The sequence below is a fragment of the Sylvia atricapilla genome, chromosome 1, assembly GCF_009819655.1.
Source record: "Sylvia atricapilla isolate bSylAtr1 chromosome 1, bSylAtr1.pri, whole genome shotgun sequence".
NCBI classification, from domain to species: Eukaryota; Metazoa; Chordata; class Aves; order Passeriformes; family Sylviidae; genus Sylvia; species Sylvia atricapilla.
Window position 1 is genome coordinate 34,339,035 of NC_089140.1, and position 20,612 is coordinate 34,359,646.

Below are 20,612 nucleotides of genomic sequence, written 5' to 3' on the forward strand. Positions count from 1 at the left end.
GAAAGATGAGAAGAACTAGCTCACATTTAAACAGGATATTTGAATAGGATTTGGAAACACCACAGAAAATTAGGTTTTAAATACTTTGTATTCTTAATAGGAGATCATATCAGCTTTTTCATCTTGTAGGCAAACCTCTCTAGATTTAAGAGAAGAAAAAAAAATCCCACACATCTCTGACTGTATGTGTTGCTCAGGAACAGAATGGTGACACAAAGGCATTGTCCTGCCTCATGACTGAGACAACCTCAGAGAGTCATTATTCATGCTCTCAACACAAGGTTGGCAATATGTGGGGGTGGGAGGGGTCGAACTTAAATACTCACGAGCAGTCCTCATGACATTTTTAACTCAACCTGGTGGCCTTCAGCCACACCACAATAAGGTGTGATTTATAGAAAGAGAAACATCCAGTACATCCATGCCTGTGATCTCTGCCATAGCCTCTTTTATGAGTGTAAGATAAATTATCAGATTTAAGGCTATCTGAAAGAGGCTTCAGTAAGCCTCTTTCAATTAACCAAATACTACAAATGCACTCCTTTCCAGCTACCCCATCTAAGAAAGGCAAATGCTTATCCTGCATTTATCTTAGTGTGCATAAGCACACTAGAAGAGTACAAGGATGGGGGAAATGACAGTAATTAAGGGACAAACTGCTCACCAGCACCCACTTTGATCTTTAACAACTTGACAACTGAACTTGACACTACTTTCTGGATAAAAAAGCAATTCATTCAGGAATCATAGAATGGTTTGATTTGGAAGGGACCTTAAAGACCATCTAGGTGTGTCACCATGAGCAGGGATGCCTTCCACTAGATCCGATTTGTCAAAGCTCCATCCAGCCTGGCCCTGAACACTTCCAGGGATGGGGCATCCTCAACTTCTGTTGGAAACCTGTTTTAGGACCTCATCACCCTCCCTGTAAAGAATTTCTCCCTAATACCTATTCTAAATCTACTCTCTTTCAATTTAAAGCCATTACTCCTTACCCTACCCACTACACACCCTTGCCAAAAGTCCCTCTTAGGGGCCCTCTTCAGTAATGGAAGGAGTTGTAAGGCCTTCTGGAGCCTTCTCTTCTCCAGGCTGAACAACCCCAACTTCTGTGAACCTGTCTTCATACAATGGGTGCTTCAGCCCTCTTGTTATCTTTGTGGTTTCTTCTGGACCCAGTCCAGCATGTTCACATCCCTCTTGAATTGGGGACCTGAGAGCTGAATGCATTTCTCCAGTGGGGTCTCACCAGAGCAGAGCAGAGGTGTGCTGGTCATGCTGCTTTTGCAGCCCAGGACACATTTGGCTTTCTCTGGGCTGAAGTGCACACTGCTGAGTCCTATGCTTGTCCTCCACACATACCCCCAGAGACTTCTCTGCAGGGTTATTGTCATTCCATTCTCTGCCCAGACTGTATCTGTGCTCAGGATTGCCCTGACCCATCTGCAGGACCTTGCACCTGACGTTCTTGGAGTTCATGAGGCCTGCCTGTCAAGGTCACTCTGGATGCCATTCCCTCCTTCCAGAGTGTTGATGCAATGAAACTGACTTGTTGCCCAGAGTGGCTGCAATTCCTTTGTGCTACTCTTCAGGAGTTCTCCTGCTGACCTGCAATCCATCTCCAGGCTCTGGGCATCTCTTGCTGGCACTGGCATCAAACTGGTAGGAGTAGGATGGATGGAAGTTCCCCACCCCCACCAGCTTTAGTTTAAAGCCCTCTTCACATCTTTTAAGACAGCTCTGTTTTAAAAGAACTAGCTAATCTGTTCTTACTAGCAAATGTAATCCTTTACCCCAGCATCAAAGACTCCATTTAGCTCAGTTCTTTAAGTTTATAAAGAACTGAAAGGCTACATGAGGCATGGAAATTAAAAACAAAATAGAAGAGAGGAAGCAGGCTCGCTAACTGCAGGAAATAGGACTTTTCTACAATCTCAGCCTCACACTACTTATGTTTTATTCATCAATTCTACTTGCAGTTTTTCTCTTTAGGCAAAGACAACCTGGCAGCACCACCTTTTCGTTACTCCAAGTCAAATATAATCCTAGATCGTTAAAACAAGAGATGAAGTACTCCTCAGACTCATATTAGAGACTCAGGAACACTGCCTTGTTACCCATCTATGGTGCTCATCTCTCACTCACATTCCTAGGGTTAATTTTGGCACAGTGTACTGGTCCAAGCACACACAATGGAAGACAAATCTTATCCCTTCACAAAAGGGACAGTTTACTTTTGCTGACCTCTAACTCAGAGCAATTTTTACACTTCTCTGAGAAGTCATCATCCCTCTTGAAACCCTGTATCTCTGCCTTCAGCACACTCCTGCTACTCTGACAGTCTCAGGAGTTTTACTCACTACACATAATACTCTTCTGGTCTTCACAGAACTGCTGTGTTGTCACTTCTCTCTCTTACTCTCCACCCCCTTCAAGACACAACTTTTTAAATTACTTTTTTCAATCCAGGTTCAAGTATTACTAATGCTATATTACAGAAGCTTCTGGTTATCAATGTCAAAAAGTCAATGATTTACTGCCAAATCCAGGGAGCTACCAGTAAAATGTTTAAGAGAGTCATTAAGTTCTACTGTAATGATGCATAGTAAAGTTGTTCAATGTTTGCCACATCAAAAGCTCTAACCAGATAAACCTTAGAATAGGAAAATTTTAAAAGAAAGGAAAAAATCAAAACTAACGAAATATAAGAACATGAAATTGAAAAGACACCAAGAAATAAACAGAATAACTAATAAAAATAATAAAGTTAGAAATGGTCTCACAGACACTGCTCTGAAATTAAAGCTCACAGACACAACACAAATCTCGGAAGTTAAAATACATGGCTGCTGGGATAAATATCTACAGCTCTCCTCACCTGCCCACATATTTACACCGTTTAAGATTTTATCCTTCAGAACCAAGGTGATAGTTATCAATCTGAGATAGTTAGCAAAGCCTAAGCAGCATGATTTGAATTATAGAAAAAATAATGTCAGGAGTATAGTTATAATATCTGTTAATAATAATAATAATAATTTTTTTAAAAGAGAAAAAGAAAGAAAAAGGCCATCAGAAATAGAAGGTATTTAGCTACTCCTCTAGAGTAAACTCTACTTTTGAATTCCGTGATCATGCCTCTTTGAACAGGAAATTACACTTCAGTCTCTTACCAAAACCAAAACCAAAGTATTTATTTACATGTCACATGTTTACATGCAGACAAAGGAACCATAAACATCCTTCATGCACGTATATGTTTGGGGTTATATATTTATGTATAGATTTATTTATGAGCCTAGATCTCCTGATATCCTCACTGGAATCTCTGCAGCAGAGAAATCATTCATGTTCCATCCAAAGGTGTAACGGATCATCCAAAGGTTTTGCTTCTGAGAGCTGCAAATTACACACAAAAACCTTTCCAGCCCACACACCTCCCTAGCATCTCGCAACAACTCCTGTAAGGAGAAGACCCAGCCCTGCCACTAGCCCAGGACTGGTTTCACCTCTCTGGTTTGGTTCTCCTCCTCCATAGTTTGCTGAGCCATCTAATCCTTGCATTTCTAAATGGAAATAACACATTGCCAAACACTAATGCTTATTGTTACAGTCAACCAATTAAACTGTAATTCTACCATTATTATCCACCAACACTCTTCCTGCTTAAGTGCAACCTATGTTTACTTTATTACTGAGGAGCTCAAACATTTTCTTTCACAATAATGTATTCTCTTCCTCCTCCCACCTAAGCCAAGGTGAATCAGACTGATAACTAGAACAATGTTTTCACTTCTACACTGACATGGACAGATGCAGAAAAACTGAGAATTAGTATTTTCACCAGTTTTAGGATCCATAGAAAAATTCTGCAAAAAAGGGAAAGATGGCAGAGATTTCAAAAAAAATCCAAAAACTCCCCTCTTCTACACACCAAACACAACACGACCACACAGAGCTGACATTTTATTATCTTCTCTTTTACAGTATCACTGCTCAAGCTAGAAGTTCCAGATCTAATGAAACAAATGAAATAGCCATAAAGGAAGAAATTAGATGACAGAACAAGTAACACAGCTCTTATAAAACCTCAGACCCATTAGCACTGTGTAGATAAAAATATTTTGGATTTTATTCCAATCTGCTCTGCAAAAAGCCTCTCCCATACCCCACTGAGCAGAATCTACACCAGTAATGCTGGTTCACAGTTACGTAGAGACAAAAACACGCAAATTCCACTTCTACACTGTATTTAATAAACAGATTCATTTCCTCTGTGGTCCATACATAGTGTTGGCACTCTCACAGACAGTGCTTTATCTGTTCACTTATAGTCAGTTAAAGCAGTCAGAAATAGCAAATAAAAATACAGGACTCCTAATCCTCGATCCAGCTCAACTATTTTTAAAACTGGATGCAGAGAAGTTACGGAAGTTGGAAACAACACAGAAATCTCTATCTGGTGGTAAGGCGCTGGTGATTTTTAGAGCTCATTTCTAGCACCTTTACTTCTTCAGGAACACTGCATATATGATGAAAAGGAAGACTTAATTCTGACACCTTGTATTCACAGCTAAATGCGGAGTGCAGTGCTGGTAACCCACACTCAGGAAACACAAAACACTGTTTTCATTATCCTATAGCCAGTTCAAAATAGCATCATTAAGCTGGCACCACAAGTGAACATCACCAGAAAAAGACTGTATTTATCTGAAAATCTTGACTCCCCATCAGAGGACCTCTGTACTGCTCCCTCAAAACTTGAACTGATAAGAATCAGCCCCAATCACATATGCACACGCAGCATGAGACTATTTACAGATTACGAAACACGTAGAAACTTGCTGCTTCTCAGGAAATGTCCACAACTGATTCTCAAACTCAAGACCAAATGTTAAATATCAGAAAATACACCACTGTGGTGCTTATCTAACTCCTTAAACTGGAACCATCAGTGTGGTTATCTGAGCACTTGAACACAATTGACAAACATGCACTTCGCAGCATATCTCATAATTACCACATTTTTGTGGCAGGCAAACATACAGACACTTCTCTTTTCTCCTCCAGAAAAGATATCTTCTGAACTCTGCACCTGCCTAAGACAGTAAAACTGTTATTCAAGCCATTCTTCTAAAGTCCCATCCTTACAACACATTCTAAGCATCAGAAAAAAAAATATATCTAGACAGGTTCCTACGACATTGGCAAGTCCAACAAATCACTAGGAATGCATCATCTTAAACACATTCTCCAGCGTAAAAACAGCTCTGTGCTCTCCTCTGTGCCATCTCCAGAAACAGCATCCAAGAAGGCAGGACGGAGCTGCCCCCACTCAGATCTACCTCTTGCTACCCCGTCTTCTCTTTCCTCAGGCCATCAGGTGGGAAGAGCTGCCAGGCTCAGTTTAGTCTGCAAAAGTACTACACGTTAGTACCACGTATCAGTTTTGTTTTACTAAACCATATATGTCAATTATAAAAATCACACAGGACCAACATGAGACACCACGACAGACCACCAGTTTTCAGACGGTGGAGAGGTCACCTGCTCCTAAATACCAACCCCCCTACAAAAGGATTTACGATGATTATGCAAAACTAGGATACATGTCATCCCCCAAATCACTGGTTTTCCCCTCTCAAAGTCAAGAAAACGGTGCATCTACAGACACTTGAGAGTGTTACAAACAGAGCAATGTAACACTTGCGCTTTGCTTAGGGACTGATGGCCCTGCAATCATCTACACAACCGGAGGCACCAAACCCTGCTGGCGTCGCAGCATCAGCTGGTCTCTCTTGCCCATATGATGTCTCACCATGAGGTATCACATGGGCAAGCTGTGTTTCATGGAACTTGCAGGAATATATGCTCAACTAGAAGTATGTTCTGCCCATGTAAACTTGTACTGCTTAGGACACGATTACTCAGTAGTTTTTTTGTTTGTAGGAATCTTTTTCCTCACTCTACCACCCAATCATGACACCATGCCAACTAGTAGAGAGCAACGAGACAGGAGGACTGTGAGACTTCACCTTTATCTTCCTAGTAATCAACAACATATGTTGTTCCACTGCACTGCAAGGACAGTGGAACAGAGAGAAAGCAGTTCCTTTGCCACAGTCTAAAACACTTTGGGGCTCAAAATACATAACACAGAACAGTTCAATGTGTTTTCAAACGGGGGCTGTCTCAGACACTTGTGAAACAAACCTCTTTCTTGGAAAGGAATCCAAATCAGGTTTGTATCCACCCAAACTCAAGTGTGAAACCTTCTGGTAATGGTCTCAATGCTTACATTCTGCTCTTCATAAAATGTTAGGGAAAAAAAAAAAAAAAAAAAAAAACACAAAAAAAAAAACACAGACCAAACTCCAAACAAAAGATTTGCTTTCTTGAGTGCTTATCATCAACCCTGCCTCTGGACTCTAAAAAACACTGCCATGCAAGATGTTTGATTGCTTAACACCAGAGGTTCAAAGATGGGAAGGTTCAATGGAGTCAAAGTGAGAAAATCAGAGTAAGTCCACATAAACAGACTGCCTACCAAACATGCTGTCATTAACAAATCTTTTCTACTAAGCTGCCTACCCACAACAAGGTAGAAAGCAACCAAAGGGCACCCAGAAAGGAAGGCCTTTATGAACTTGACAAGAAAGGTGTTCTACTGTGCAACCACTCATAAGAGAAATGTGGGGGGAGGAAATAAATAAAAAGAAAAGGGGAAAAAAAATCAGTTATGCTACGATAACAACAAAATAATGATTGTTTAGGAAGGATGGGCTACCAGCCCAACACTTAACAAATCCTAGGACTCCAGAAAGGATGGCTTTGGAATTGACCTTAAGAGAAAGGCTGAAGTATTCCTGGAAGAACAGGAAGAGGATATATCATATCTGAGGAGATTGCTTACTTACCACGAGTGCTTCAGCATACACATCCAGTAACAGAACCAGTCTTTTTGATTGAGCATTCAGTGCTCAGTATCCTGAGCAGGAAAGCTAAGCAAAAGAATTCAGCTCTCGGATATGTAAACTTCTGCTTCAAAATGAAAATACAGAGGGGAGTTATCCACATCTAGATCATTAATGCAGCTCTTAAGGAACAAGATCTACACAAAAAGAATTAAAAATCAGCAGAGTGACAGGTCATCTGCAAGGAGGGAAATTCAAAAGAGGTACTGAGGTAGCTTGAAAAGGCAGCTACAATAACCCATAGAATTGATCTGATATCAGGATGTACTTAGTAAGATAAACAAGAAAGGTTTTCAGGATAAATTAGATAAGGACTTTGTAGGCAATGAACTAAAGATACTTAAAACATCCATTAAGAGCTCTGAATCTCATCAAATACATGCCTCAAGCAGACTGCCTGAACAACCCCAAGCATTCAATCTCAGAGTCAGGAGAAATAGAGTGGCCTGTATACTTGCTCCAGAATTAGACATGTGTCTGCCTAGCAAGAAAAAACATGGTTTCTTTTCAGGCAGGCAACTGTCCAGCTTATGAGATTCTAAAACCCCAACCAAGACCTCATTTTAGAAAGTTGACTCCTTTGCTTTTCACAAACTCCTTTTCTCCCTTGCTTCAATTTCAGATTTTTTCATGTTTACTCCTTGCTATATTCTGCTTCTTTATTTTCTCAGAAATGCACCTTCTGCATTTATATGATTAATACAGAGGCCTGAACAACACAAGTGCAGTATATCCTATTATGCCTATGTTCAGTGTCCTGTTCCTAAGCTACAGCTGTTCTACAGAGCACCAAAAATAAATAAATTAGAACAATTGGTATTCACAAGAAAAGAAGGCTTTGAGACTTTACAGGATGAAGCGGTTCAGTGGTTCCAGGACAGAAAAGCAGCAGCCGTGAGAAAGGCTCCAATCAACCACTCATCTGTGGAGCAACAGGAGAAGAGAAGAGAACAGAACGAACAGTCAGAAGGTGAGCAGCAGGTGAGCACAGACACCGGATGGAGATTTTTAAACTTTGTTTTTTTAAAGCAGTAACAGAACAGTAGGCAATTTCTGATCTCCCTACAAAGCCTAAATCAGGTTCCCACCAACTCCACCACAGCATGCACACATAACACCCTCCTAGGTGGGTACATTCTATACAAAGAGTAAACCATTTTGGGGCACCAAGCACCACGGTTTGGGGTCTGTGTGTAGGTGCAGCAGAATGCTCTGCTGAGCATAATTCCTTATTAAAAGCTAAACACTGCTGGAGTAGTTTCCTCCATGTAGGTATGGGATTTATAATTCCCTTCCTTAAACCATCAGTCAGGGCTCGGCAGGTAAGCAGAAGTGTCAGGTGATGAGAGGGGTTGAATAGTAGTTTAGAACAGAAGAAAGATGTAAAATTTCAACTTTGCTCCACAGGTCAACACAGAGAAGCAAAAAAAAATTCCAGCCCTAGGTTCGTATGATGTTTTTTCAATCATGAAAGGATAAGCAACACCTCACAAGTGTCTTGCCAAAGTACAGATACTGGAAGGTTTGGGTTTTTAGTTCCTACCTATGCAATTTACTACCTTCTATCGATTTCCCCAAACAGAACTAGTATGCGGGCTCTTCCCAACCTCCTCTCTTCAGCTCTCTCTTCTTCTCCTAACTACCTGTAGCTTTGCAGGCTTCTGAAAGAAACATAAACCTGGTCTTCAATTACAATTAATATGTTTAAATAACATGCAGAAAGATCAGCATGAATTATTGTTCCTAATTATTGATGTAGCAAGTTTAATGGCATACAATGAGCGCATAATAAATTTTAAATTATTACACCATGCAAACTGACAATACTTTCTAGAGAGCTGTATACTCAGTTCTGTGCCATGGTTCTAGCCACACAACACCACAGAGATTATGAGCAAATACTAACAGGCTTTCAATATGTATGCACACCTGCTACTACAGAAGAAGCAATTGCAAAACTGTGTGTTTGGGCTCAATCTCAGATTCATGAGGTATCAAGTGTTTTTAGTAGCCACTTACGCCACTGTGGGCAAAACTCCAATCCTTTCCATTATTAAGGGGTTGTGCTTTGGTGGGCAGAGCAAAGGGATTTGGTTTCCAAATGCAGATGTCATGGCTCCCATATAGGCAGGGTCAGAGAAAAGGCATTCCCTCATTTCCAGAAGGTTTAGTGGTAGTAAGCAATCCTGTGGCTGGAACACTGTACCATTACCAGGAACAGAAGGGTTCAACAACTGTACATCTACATTTCTGAGGTCAGTGGGATCAAGTGGAAGCAGGGTGACAATGCTACTAGAATCATACTTTCTATTTAAAAAAGAAACAAAGGAAGAAGTCAAGTGATCACTGAGGGAAAAAATGCAGCTATCAACTAACCCAGTGTATCTCCAGAGCATTCAATAAGTTTATAAATACATGCCATTTTCATTATATTTGTTTAAATATTTGAAATGCATTTGAGGCCACATATACAATTCAGATATAGCAGGAGCAGATATAGAACCTCTTGCCCATCTCTTTCACAATGATTCCTAACTCAGAGTTACGAAGATTGCTGCAGAAGTAAAATTCTTCAGGTAAAAGCTGCTCAAAGGCAGGTGTTTTCTTAGATTCCATTAAAATCCAACCACTTAGTATTAAAATACAAGATTGCAACCAAAAAATACCCACAGAAGGTAACAGCAACAGCAACGAATACCTTTCCCCCATTCTGTGCATTCAATTATTGTTACATACCTGAACAAGCACTTGGTATTTACCCTGGCTCTGGAAGCAGGTTGAGCAAGCCACTAAAAGTCCCTGGCATACAACTACATCCCAGCTCACAGTATCCAACACAGACTTTATCTCCTCACTCAATCTGGTCTAAAGAGAGCCCTGGGTAACTGCCCATGGTAACTGCCAGCAAAGATGAAGCATTTGCTTTGTTCTGATGGCAGGCTCTTCACAATCACCCGGAAAAAAAAAAAGAAAAAAAAAAAAACACAAAAAATAACCACCACCCAAAAAACAACCAACCAAAAAATCTGCCAGGAAGAGAGAGCTTATTCCGGACGCATGAAAAGAGAACACTAGGCACAGGTACCTAAATCTCTAGACAGCTCTCCTAAGACAGAGACCAAAGTCTGGAACCCCTGTTAAGCATAGCTGCTGAAGATAAAGCATGAGGATGGATATAGCTGTAATGTCAGCATTTCTCATCCATAAGAGAGTATTTAATCAATTTATGAGATTTTTCCAGGGTAAAAAGAACATGTGGTTACTACCAATGCTACGACTGTGTGCAAAGACTCCTACAGCACGAATAGAAAGCCTCTCTCAAGTACAGCAAGTGCTCACAATGAGCCCAGGAAAATGAAGACTCCCCAGAGAAGTGCTGTGAAATGAAAGCACATACAAAAACCTCTGTGTAGCATTATCTTCCCACCCTCCTTACTCACCACACCATTACCTTGCCTCATGGAGCATAGAGCACTTCTACCTACAGTAGGGACCACAGTCTTCACAGTTCCTCCCTGGAAGGATCTGTGACCATGGATTTTATTTTAAACACATTTAAGCTTTCCTTTTTCCTCTAAATATCACAGTAGTTACAAGCAATTTTTAGTGAATTTGTTACTGTCAGCTGCCTGGTCCATGCTGCCACATCCATGGCACTCTGCATTGATGAATAACCCTCAGCCCAGGCACACAGAGCAGCATACTTCCGAGCCTCTCCCCCTTTCTGTGCTGCCACTGCTGTGGAAATTTTTCACTCTCCTTCCACAAATCCATCTTCTTCACATTAACATACTTATTAAGTGAGCAGGAAGATCTTGCAATATGTCCCAAACATATGTATTGGAAAAAGCAATTATTCTAAGTTTTCCTTAGTGGTTTTTTCCACACATCTTTCACCGTAATCTACTCTATGCAAAAGGAAAAACAAAAATGTTCAATGAAAACCTGGTTCCTCAGGAGAAAGGCTCTGCAGACACCCCCAGTGCTTAACAGGACGAACAGAAAATCTCCCTGGTCACAAACTGAAATAAAGATGAGTATGTGCATGGTTCACTGTTATTTTCTGCATCAAATTTGAGATCTTAGCAACTCTCACACCACCCAATTAACAGGGTAACAATCAGGTAGCAAACTCTCCTCAACTTAACAGCAAGTTATAGAAGCTGTAACACTTCTCCAACATATTGCTACAAAACCATGTAAACTTCAAGGGCTTTCTTAAAGTTTGTCATCAGATTTACTTGTATCAATGTCAGTTCTTTGATCTGAAGACAAAGGAAGCAAGGGTAGACTTCAGTAACCTGGTATGTAGCTTTCACCTGCCAGCAGGCAAACATCTGAAGTCTACATGAAGCCTTTAAATGAATTTTGAGATCACTTCCACAGCACTGATATACACACTCTGAAGAACATACACAGCAGGATTACATCACAATATATGACTGAAATAATTAAATAGTCCTGTTTTCGACACTGAATGCCTCTAAGGGGCAGAGATAAGATTTTTGTATCTCATAGCAGAGAAACTGCATTTCTTGCATCTTAAATGTACCATCTCCCTGTTTATGGGTTAGGCCTTCTATCAGGATCATTCCCAGAAAGTAAGATAGCAACTACATTACACACTGCTGGAGAAACAGGTGATTCTCCTTTCCACTTCATACTGGGGTATTTATAGATTCAAATTTTATTCATGGAGTATTTACTATCTGTAAAAATAGTAAATGGGAAAAAATCAATTTTGATAAGGAACAAAGACATTTGTAGCTTACTCAAGCTTTACAAAGTACTTGGAGCAGGTATCTCAGAAGTGTCCAAATATCCTCTAAATCTATAAAAAGATTTTGTTCGACCAGTTTCAGAATGAAACATTTCAAAATGAAAGTGCTCAGCTTTTTGAAAAGAAAAAAAAAAAAAAAAAAAAAAAAAAAAAAAAAAAAAAAACCAAAACCTTAATAAATAAGATGGCCTTTATTAGCACACAGTGAAATCTTTCTCAAAATCAGAAGAAATGTTTCAAAATTCATCCACAATGAAGATCTAAATGTCTTCTTCTATGTCTACTCCGTCCTTTGTAACACAAAACAGAACATTAAAAAGATATAACTAACATCTGCATTTAAGTCAGTTCAGTCTTTAATGAATTATAACGTCTGAAATGAAACTGCACAGTAGTAATATATTCCATCCTGTGCGCTTATGAGAGAGACAACAAGTGCAGTATCATCAGCATCTCTGGTGAAAAAATCCATTCCCCTCATTTATCACAGCACAAAGTTAAGAAGGAGCCTTGTAAGAATTCAGGGAACACAAATATTAATAGTCAAGAAAAAAATCATTAAACCATAAACTGGAATATTTCTTCTATTCTGCAGCTCTGAATATTGGTCCATCATCTCGTAAGTAAACTGTAATAAACTGTATGTACTCTCCCAAAGCATTTCTAAAAGTCTCATGATAGAATTAGACACTGAGTAACAGGAATTGGTTGTTTAATTTTTAATGTGAAGTTATTCACTGAGATAGTCCTTTAAAACCAAGGACTCTTCATTGTTAAACACAGCTGATTTATCAAGTCAATTCTCTAATTGTCACCCCTTCAAAATAACACTAAAATCTTTGTCTCTGGCTTTCTCAAAGCGAACAGAGCAGCTATTTTCTTGGATGGTTATCATCCAAATTTTGAATAACTGGTGCTTACTAGATATAAATAAAATTAATTCTCGGGGGAAATTCAAGCTTATTCAAGAAAAATAACTAAAAGAAAGAAAAAAGATAGCACATTCAGGAGCAAGATAAAATGTACACTGCAAGCAGCAGACCAGTAGTGCTTCCTTCTTCTACATACAAGTATTCTGCAGCTTGACACAAAATATTTCAGATTACTTGTTTGCATTTGCATTATATTCTAGAAGAGGAAGGAATGGTAGGTAAGATTGTCTCATACTGAATAGATGTTTCTTCATCTTCTGGCATTACCCCTTCCTCAAGTTCTTGTTTACTATACAACTATTATTTTTTATTACACAATTTCACATTCCTCAAGAAATGGTGAAGTGAAAAAAAGATAATGTGACTGGCAGCCACCTGATTATTTTACAGTTCTCATAAGAACTGGAGATTAACTATGAAAACATCCTCTCAAAGCCTGAAGTGCAGACATGATAGTCACTATAAACTTCACCACAAAGGTAAATATGCCCTACACAAGTGAAGTGTAATGTCACTGCTACAAAGTTACCTGATGTTTCTTCAGGTTTTAATTTTTCAGCTCTTTTGTAGATCTGCTGGCGTACAAGAGGAACGATCCCTGCCAGTCATATGGATCCAGAGCTGCAATGGGCCTCACCCAAAGCTACTCCAGCAAGCAGAGGAAAAAGGAAAGATCCCTATCAGCATTATGTGAGACCTTCAATTTTAAACTGAAAAATCAGTTTGCAGCATTTTTGCAGATGTTTGCTTTCAGTCCTCTCTTCCCAGAAAATGAGAGACTCGGGCTTTACACAATTAAACACTTTATATCTTATCCTCCATGTACTCAGTAACCTCAGAGCAAGAAAAAATTTCATGTCACAGAAGTACAAAAAACTTATGTTTTAGTCAAACTTTAATGACAATTCCATTTTCCTCCATATGATTGATTCACTCTAGATTTTTTTACACCAGTCACATTTACATTTTATCACAATTTATATTCAAACTCAAAGAGCAAAAGAAGCCATACTTGTAAATGCAAAGTCATCCAAAACCCTGCTATGGTCAAGATTACATGGTGGGGGGGGAAGTGCTGATAAGATCTTTTCATCAAAAAAAGACTTTATTTAACAGAATCACCTTCCTGAGATAGAAGGGCCTTCCTCACCATACCAACTTGCAAAGCAAATAACCAACATCCTTGGAAAACAGATCCTTCCACTTCCCTGTGAAATGCATTTTAAATAAGAAACAAAAACTACAGTTGCAGAAGTACTGGGCAGAAAAAGAATTTGAGCCAACCATAGGAAGTTGCTTTTCATGAACAATAATCAGTGCTCCCCACTGAGGTAAATGCACATAACTGTTTGTTTATTTTGGAAGGACACACATTCATGCACATTACTGGCAACTAAGTATAGGTCTGTCCTCTGATTTCCAGATGCTGATGAGAACACTCCATGTACCCAGCTGCCACATCACTCCTGGTGTAAAAAGCCTTGGGTTAAATTCTACCACCTTTTCAAAACAGCCGGTCTCAACTCCAAATGTTAAATTACACATTGAGCAAATGCTAAGAGAAAGTTACATGATGGCAGCCACTTAAATGATGTTCACACTCTTGTGAAGAGCTCTGCTTTAAGTGAACACAATCTGTCATACAGACTTAGGTTTTCCAGGACTTCCATAGATGTGTAGCCCCTCATCCTCATCTCTAGCAACATTCAACAGTTGCATCTTCTTATGCTTGTTTTACACAACATGTGGTCGGCTCCAATATAGAAGCTGCCACCTCTGTCAGATTGCACTTTAACCAAGATGCTGCTGGAAGCCTGGGCAACACAGCAGCAAGGAGCAAAGCCCACATTTTAGCAATACCAAATGCCATTTCAGCACGTGCTCACAGTCAGCTCATTGTTCAACACCTCTAACTATCAAAGTGAGGACACCACACCGTTATTAACATGTCTGAGAAAATATTGAAGGGGACATCTTTAAGAAAGGTACATGCGTTCAGCCAATGGCTTGCTCAACTACTTGAGCTCTTTGCTGGGAAATCTGGCCCCTTGACTGCATAATATTAAGAACTCAAGTCACTGAAGGCAGCAGATGTCAAAGCTACCACCAGACATGGAAATCCATACACCTCTTCCTCTCTTCATATGACCTGAACTTTGGGGGTGGAGAGTATTTTTACAAGGTTTTGGTCAGTCTTCTGCGATTATTCTTTTAAGGAGGAAGTTTTACTTTTCCTGCTAATACTACCACGTATGAAAGCAGCTGCCTCTGCTCCCTCAGCAAGTACTGTTGTGTTGCAGGATCCATCCTAGTATTTGGGAATCAGTCAAGCTTGATGCAAAGCTCCCAGTTCCAACAGCAATACTACAAAAATACCTCACTGAAAGCTATCCAAGACTGGGACTTCTTGCAAAGCTATGATGAAATATTCAGCGACAGTTGATCATCTTTTTGTGCAATTACTGTATAAGCAGATGGTCTTTTTTTTTTCTCCTTCAAATTCTAGTATTTCAGTGCAATACAGTTACCAAGCTCCACTTACAGGTAAGAGTGTATTCAGATTTATTTATTTTATCTCTTCCACCTATTCTAGCCCACCACATCTGACATTCATTTCAGCCCACCACTCATTTCATTCGCATCTATTTCCTCAGGAGAAATAGTGAGTCTCAGGAGAAGCAGGACTGCTCGTATCAGCCAAAGAGCTACACAGGTCCATACACATGTCAGCACTTATCATGAACCAAGTGAACACACAGCCTCATACAAACAGCAACCTCACCTGAATTTCAAGTACTTTACTAAAAATACCATGCAAATATTAAAATACATTAACGGATGTTGTCAAAACCTGATTAAGAGAATCAGTTTAAATACTGGCCCTTCAGTATCAGAGTAAACTTTGTCTTAGCAACTAAGAGACTATATGAATCACCATTCTAAAGGGTATGGTTCAATTGCAGGTAGATTGAGGGAGAAACAAGTCAGGGGAAAGGGGAGAGGAGAGGAAAAGAAAAAAAAAATAAAAAAAAGGAGAAACCTCACCAAAGGTGTGACCCTCTGGACTTCCTGGACTTCTATGAACAGCTCAAAACGCCACAGAAGACTTCAGTGTATTTTCAGAAACACTCTGTGGAAACAGTTCTGCTGGTCTCAACATCATAGCTGAGGACACTATGGGACTGCAGAAATGCAATAAAGTCTGCCATGCTGCAACAGCTGAATATTTGGCTGTTCAAAACTGGTGGGTTTTTCCTCCTCTCTTGACATTACCAAGAGGAACTGAGTCCATTCCATTTGACAGTCTGAATCTGGCTAATTGTAGTAAATTTGGCCCTTTGCTCATGGACTAGAGATGTCAGAAAAGTCAGCTAAACTATCTGCAAGGGCTCAGAGCAGACAAAACCAAGAAGCAGGGAGCCAGCCTAGCAAGGCAGGCCAAAAGCCCCCCTTCTCAGCACACTTGCAGACAAGGTAACAGCACTTCAGGTTGCTTGGACAACGTGCTCGTAGAAAAAGCTGACAGAGAAGCATTTACAAATCAGCAATTTTAAATCAACATCCATTTCCAGCTGTGAGCCACAGAAAATGTGAATACACTGTTTAGTAGTATTGCTACAGACTGCAGAACACAGTCTCATTGCAGAGGACACCAGTAGGGCCCGGCCTGCCTTATGAAAGACCCCAGAGCAGTGCTTCCCAGTGAGCCCAATCCTTCACAAGTCTTGGATGTATAAATGCAAAACCCAAAAAGCAGATGATGTGCTGATACGCACCCAGCACCACCTCAGAATTGAATACTTCATCCAATGGCCACAACTCTTCCAGATCATATGCACTGATACTCTTTCAAGTAATCAGTAGCTTCTTACTTGATCACTAAGATGTAGGGGGGAAAAAAACCCACCAAACCACATCACTGTACACTGAATTATTTCATTACAATATGATTATTCATTAGGATTATAAACAAAGCAAGCAACTGTGAAATTGCTCAGAAATGCCTCCAGAATGCCACAGTAGTGTTTCAAAGAATCACAGAACAGGTAAGGCTGGAAAGGACCACAGTGGGTCACCTGATCCAACCTCCCTGCTTAAGCAGGGTCATCCTAGAGCACATAAGCACAGGATTCCAACCAGATGGTTCTCGAGTATCTCCAGTGAGCGAGACTCCACAATCACTCTGCACAACTTGTTCCAGCGTGTAACCACGCACATGACAGAGAAGTACTTCCTCAAGTTCAGGTGAAAATTCCTGTGCATCATTTTCTTCCCATTGTCTCTTTTCCTATTTCCCTATGCTAAGCTGATTTTTTTTTCCCAAAAGCTAACCAAAAAAAAAAAAAAAAAAAAAAAGAGCCCTTTATTAAGTGTTTGCTCCCACTTTTCAGATACACAGTACAGCTCTGAGAAACAACCACATTCCTACCAGCGCTCCACTGATGATGTGAATGATTAACTTATTCCGTGAAATGTGGCAGAGCAGCAGCACTGCAGCAGCCAGACCACCTAGAGCCCCTGCCATACAGACCTCCCCACACACAGCTGTGTGCAGCATCTAGTTTATCTGTGCTGTAACACTGTCTGCCCCGCAATCACCCACTTCAGTTTAAACTAATAATGGAATGTAACTCAATCAAGTTTTCTTTATTACTGCAGCACACGCTGAATGTCCAAAGCAATCTATTTTTACGTGGCATGTTACTCTTCACTACGTATGCCAAAAAATCCAGTCAATTTTTATAGCAACACATTTCAGCACACACTGCCAGGCCTATATGACAGCAAAAGCTGGACACTGTTTGCACCATCTCACTGAGAAAGTGATTCCAACATAAGCTCCTATTCAGAAATTTAGTCCTTTATTTCCCAGTTGCTTTCAGAAAGGTTAATTTCGTCTGAGTGCTTAGTTGGTGGGTTTTCATAGATTATCATCCTTTAGGCTGTGGCAGGAGTTCCTCACCCACACCAAACCATAGAGGTGAGCCTTCGCATAAGAACTTCAGTGTCGCTGGTTCAACTACCTACTGATATTCCCACTGTCTTATAAAGGTAACATAACATTGCCACATCTTGTTTTCACAAGCAGGTGAAGTTCACCCTGCTGTCGTACAGAGGTGAAACATTAAAAATGAAGCACAAGCAACCTTATGTCATACCCCAGCAGTTTGTACTCAAATCAGCTGCTTGTGTGACACTACGTGCAGAGCCTCAGATGTGTGTCCTGGAAGTCCTGGCAAATGACACACTCTATTAAATGTGGGCATGCTCAATCCATAATGCTCTAACTTTGTGAAACGGGAAAAGTAATCAACACTGGCTACAGAATTAAATATACAATTATTAAAAAATTACAGTATTTCAGCATAAAGTTATCTTCTCTTCTCTGTGAAGAAGTCTCAGAACTGCTTATTGGGACTCAAACAGCAATGCACAGACCACGTGAGCAGGACTGTATCTTCTCTGACAACCTGCGGGCTGTGGCACCTAAGGGTTGATAATGCACTCAAGGGACGCGTAAGATGACTTATGAACTTTCATTCTGAGTAACTGTTTCCCGTAAGCTTTTCTGGTGTAAAGTAACACACGGTACAGGAAAAGCTAAGAATCTGAGTTTAAAGAACCCCAATATCACAAAGGTACGCCTGCACCACGTCGACGTAAATTACAGAGTTTTGCGGTATGTGGTTTTGTTACCTCATACTAGGCATCGTGGTAATTATGAGAACCACACCTTTCATCTTGCTGACCTATAATGCTACATTAATGTAACATTACACTCGCAATTTAAGCTTCAGTGATATTTTTCAGGTATTCAGGCAGGCTTATTAAAACTTTAATAAACTGAAATGCATGCTAGCTGGCTTCATCGTGCTGTAGCAACACTGCTTCTTCATACTTCTAGCGAAAGACTTAGTCCCCAGGTACTTAAAACTTCTGCATCTTTTCCCCTAGCTTTAAAACTTGGTCCGCTTCAAAGAACTAGTTCGTTTCTTGAGAGCTTAAGCGCCGCGTTTTATTAGCAAAAAGAGAAACTCGGGAAGATGCAGATGGGAAGCACGCAGCGCAGCAGCCAAGGCAGCACACCTGCCGAGGCGGGAAGGTGCGGGGAGGCGGCAGCGCCGTGCCCGGCTGCGGACGAGATGCTTTTGCCGGCGGACCCCGCGCTGCAGCACGCCTGAGGCCCGGCCGGGCGCGGGCAGGCCGGTCCCGCCGGAGCGGGGAGAGGGAAAGTTGGCGCCCGCGGCCGGCCGGGAGCCGCGCCGCCCCCTCCTCCCCTGGGCGCCGCCCGCGCCGCCGAGGGCCGGCCCCGGCGCCCCTGCGCACGCTCCCGCCCGCCGCCCATGAGGCGCCCGCGCCGGGAAGGCACTGACGAGTCATCGCCCCGCCGCGTCCCCGCCCCCGCGGCCCTGGCGGGACGGGCGGCGGAGGGGAGCGGCGGCTGCGGGGGGAGCCCGCAGGTGATGCTCCGGCGGGGCCGGGCCTGGGCTCCGCGGCTCAGGGCGGCGGGTCCCGCCCGGCGCGGCCGCCTTCTACTCCCGGCCGCCCGGCCCCGGGGGCTGCGCCGGCCCCGCCGCCGGGCGCTCGCTCCACGCCCACCGCGCCGCCGGCCCCGCGCTCCTGCACGCCGCTGCCTCCGCCGAGAGGCGCCTCCCGCGCTGCGGCGGCCGGAGCGCGACCCGTGCTCCCCGCCACACCTAGCAACAGCGCTGACAGGACGCAGCGGCGGCGGCGGGAGGAGGAGGAGGAGGAGGAGGAAGCGGAATGGCTGCCGCGGCGGCGGCTCCCTCCCTCCCCGGAGCCCTGACAGCCAGCGCCGGGGCGGAAGCAGCAGGCGGCGTGCTGTGCCCGTCCTCCTCCTCCGCCGCCGCCTCCTCCTCCGGGCTCCTGCGCTCCCTCCTGCCAATGCAAACTAACTCCCCCTCGCCAGGGCCGGCGGGCTGCACGCCTCCCCCGCACCCACCCATGCCGCCGCGCCGCACGCCGCCGCCTCCCCGAGGAGCGCTCCACGTCGCCCGCAGGACCTGCTCCTGCCACTCCACGCCCGCCGACCCTCCTCCCCCGGCGGCCGCCGCGCCCCGGCTCCCGCTGCACCTTGTGCCCCCCACCCCGCCCCGCGCCGCCGCCGCCGCACACGCGGCCCCCGCCCGCCCTGCCCTGCCCCGGCCGCGGCCCCGCGGGCACTCACCGATGTGGTTGTCCTCGATGTGCTCGATGAGCTCTGCCAGGGTTGGGAAGTGGAGCCCGCAGCCCCCGAACCTGCAGGCGTTGGAGAAGAAGGAGGCGGCGGCGATGCCTGTCATGGTGTTACATCGAGATCCCCCTGCGGTGCCTGCTCTGCCAGGGCCGGCGGCGGCAGGGCGGGGAGAGGCGGGGGCAGGGGGGGAACGGGACGGAGAGAGAGAGAGATGGGGAGCGAGAGAGAGGGTGGGGGTGGGGAGGAGGAGGTGGCGGCGGCGGCGGCGGCAGCAGCAGCGTCGGGAGCGGCGGAGGGGAGGGACGGGCTGGGTGGGGGGAGATGAGGCAGCCGCAGCTGGGAGGAGGGACCAGCGCGGCTCTGTAACAGCTGTGCTGCCCCGGCGGCGGCCGCCGGCGGCGGGAGGAGCAGGGCACCCGCGCCGCCCTCCGCCGCCGGGGGACACCGCGCCGCCTCGTCCGGGCCCGCGCGGGGCTGGGGGGAAGCGGGGAGAACTTTCCCCCTCGGCCTGTCGGAGGCAGCGGCGGCGCTGGGCTCCGGTCCTGCGGCCGGCGGGGCGAGGGGAGATGCTCCGGGGTAGTTGCCGGGGCCGGGAAGGCGGTGCCCGCCCCTGGGGCTCACCCCGCCGCCGGGAGTTGGCTCCTGAGGCGGCCGTCACCTCCGCCCTCCCGGGGCGGGGAGCAGCCAGCCCTCGCCGAGGTCGCTAAACTGAGGGGCGGTCGCTCCTT

General features: G+C 43.7%; 1 protein-coding gene across 1 annotated transcript in view; it reads right to left on the reverse strand.

The window, feature by feature from the left end:
* Positions 1-20,097, reverse strand: part of JAZF1 (JAZF zinc finger 1) — a 186,692-nt gene extending 166,595 nt beyond the window's left edge. The window contains 1 exon segment of the mRNA XM_066319336.1: positions 19,876-20,097. Within this exon segment, the coding sequence (XP_066175433.1) occupies positions 19,876-19,990 (115 nt within the window). The 5' untranslated portion in view covers positions 19,991-20,097.
* Between the last annotated feature and the right edge of the window lie 515 nt (positions 20,098-20,612).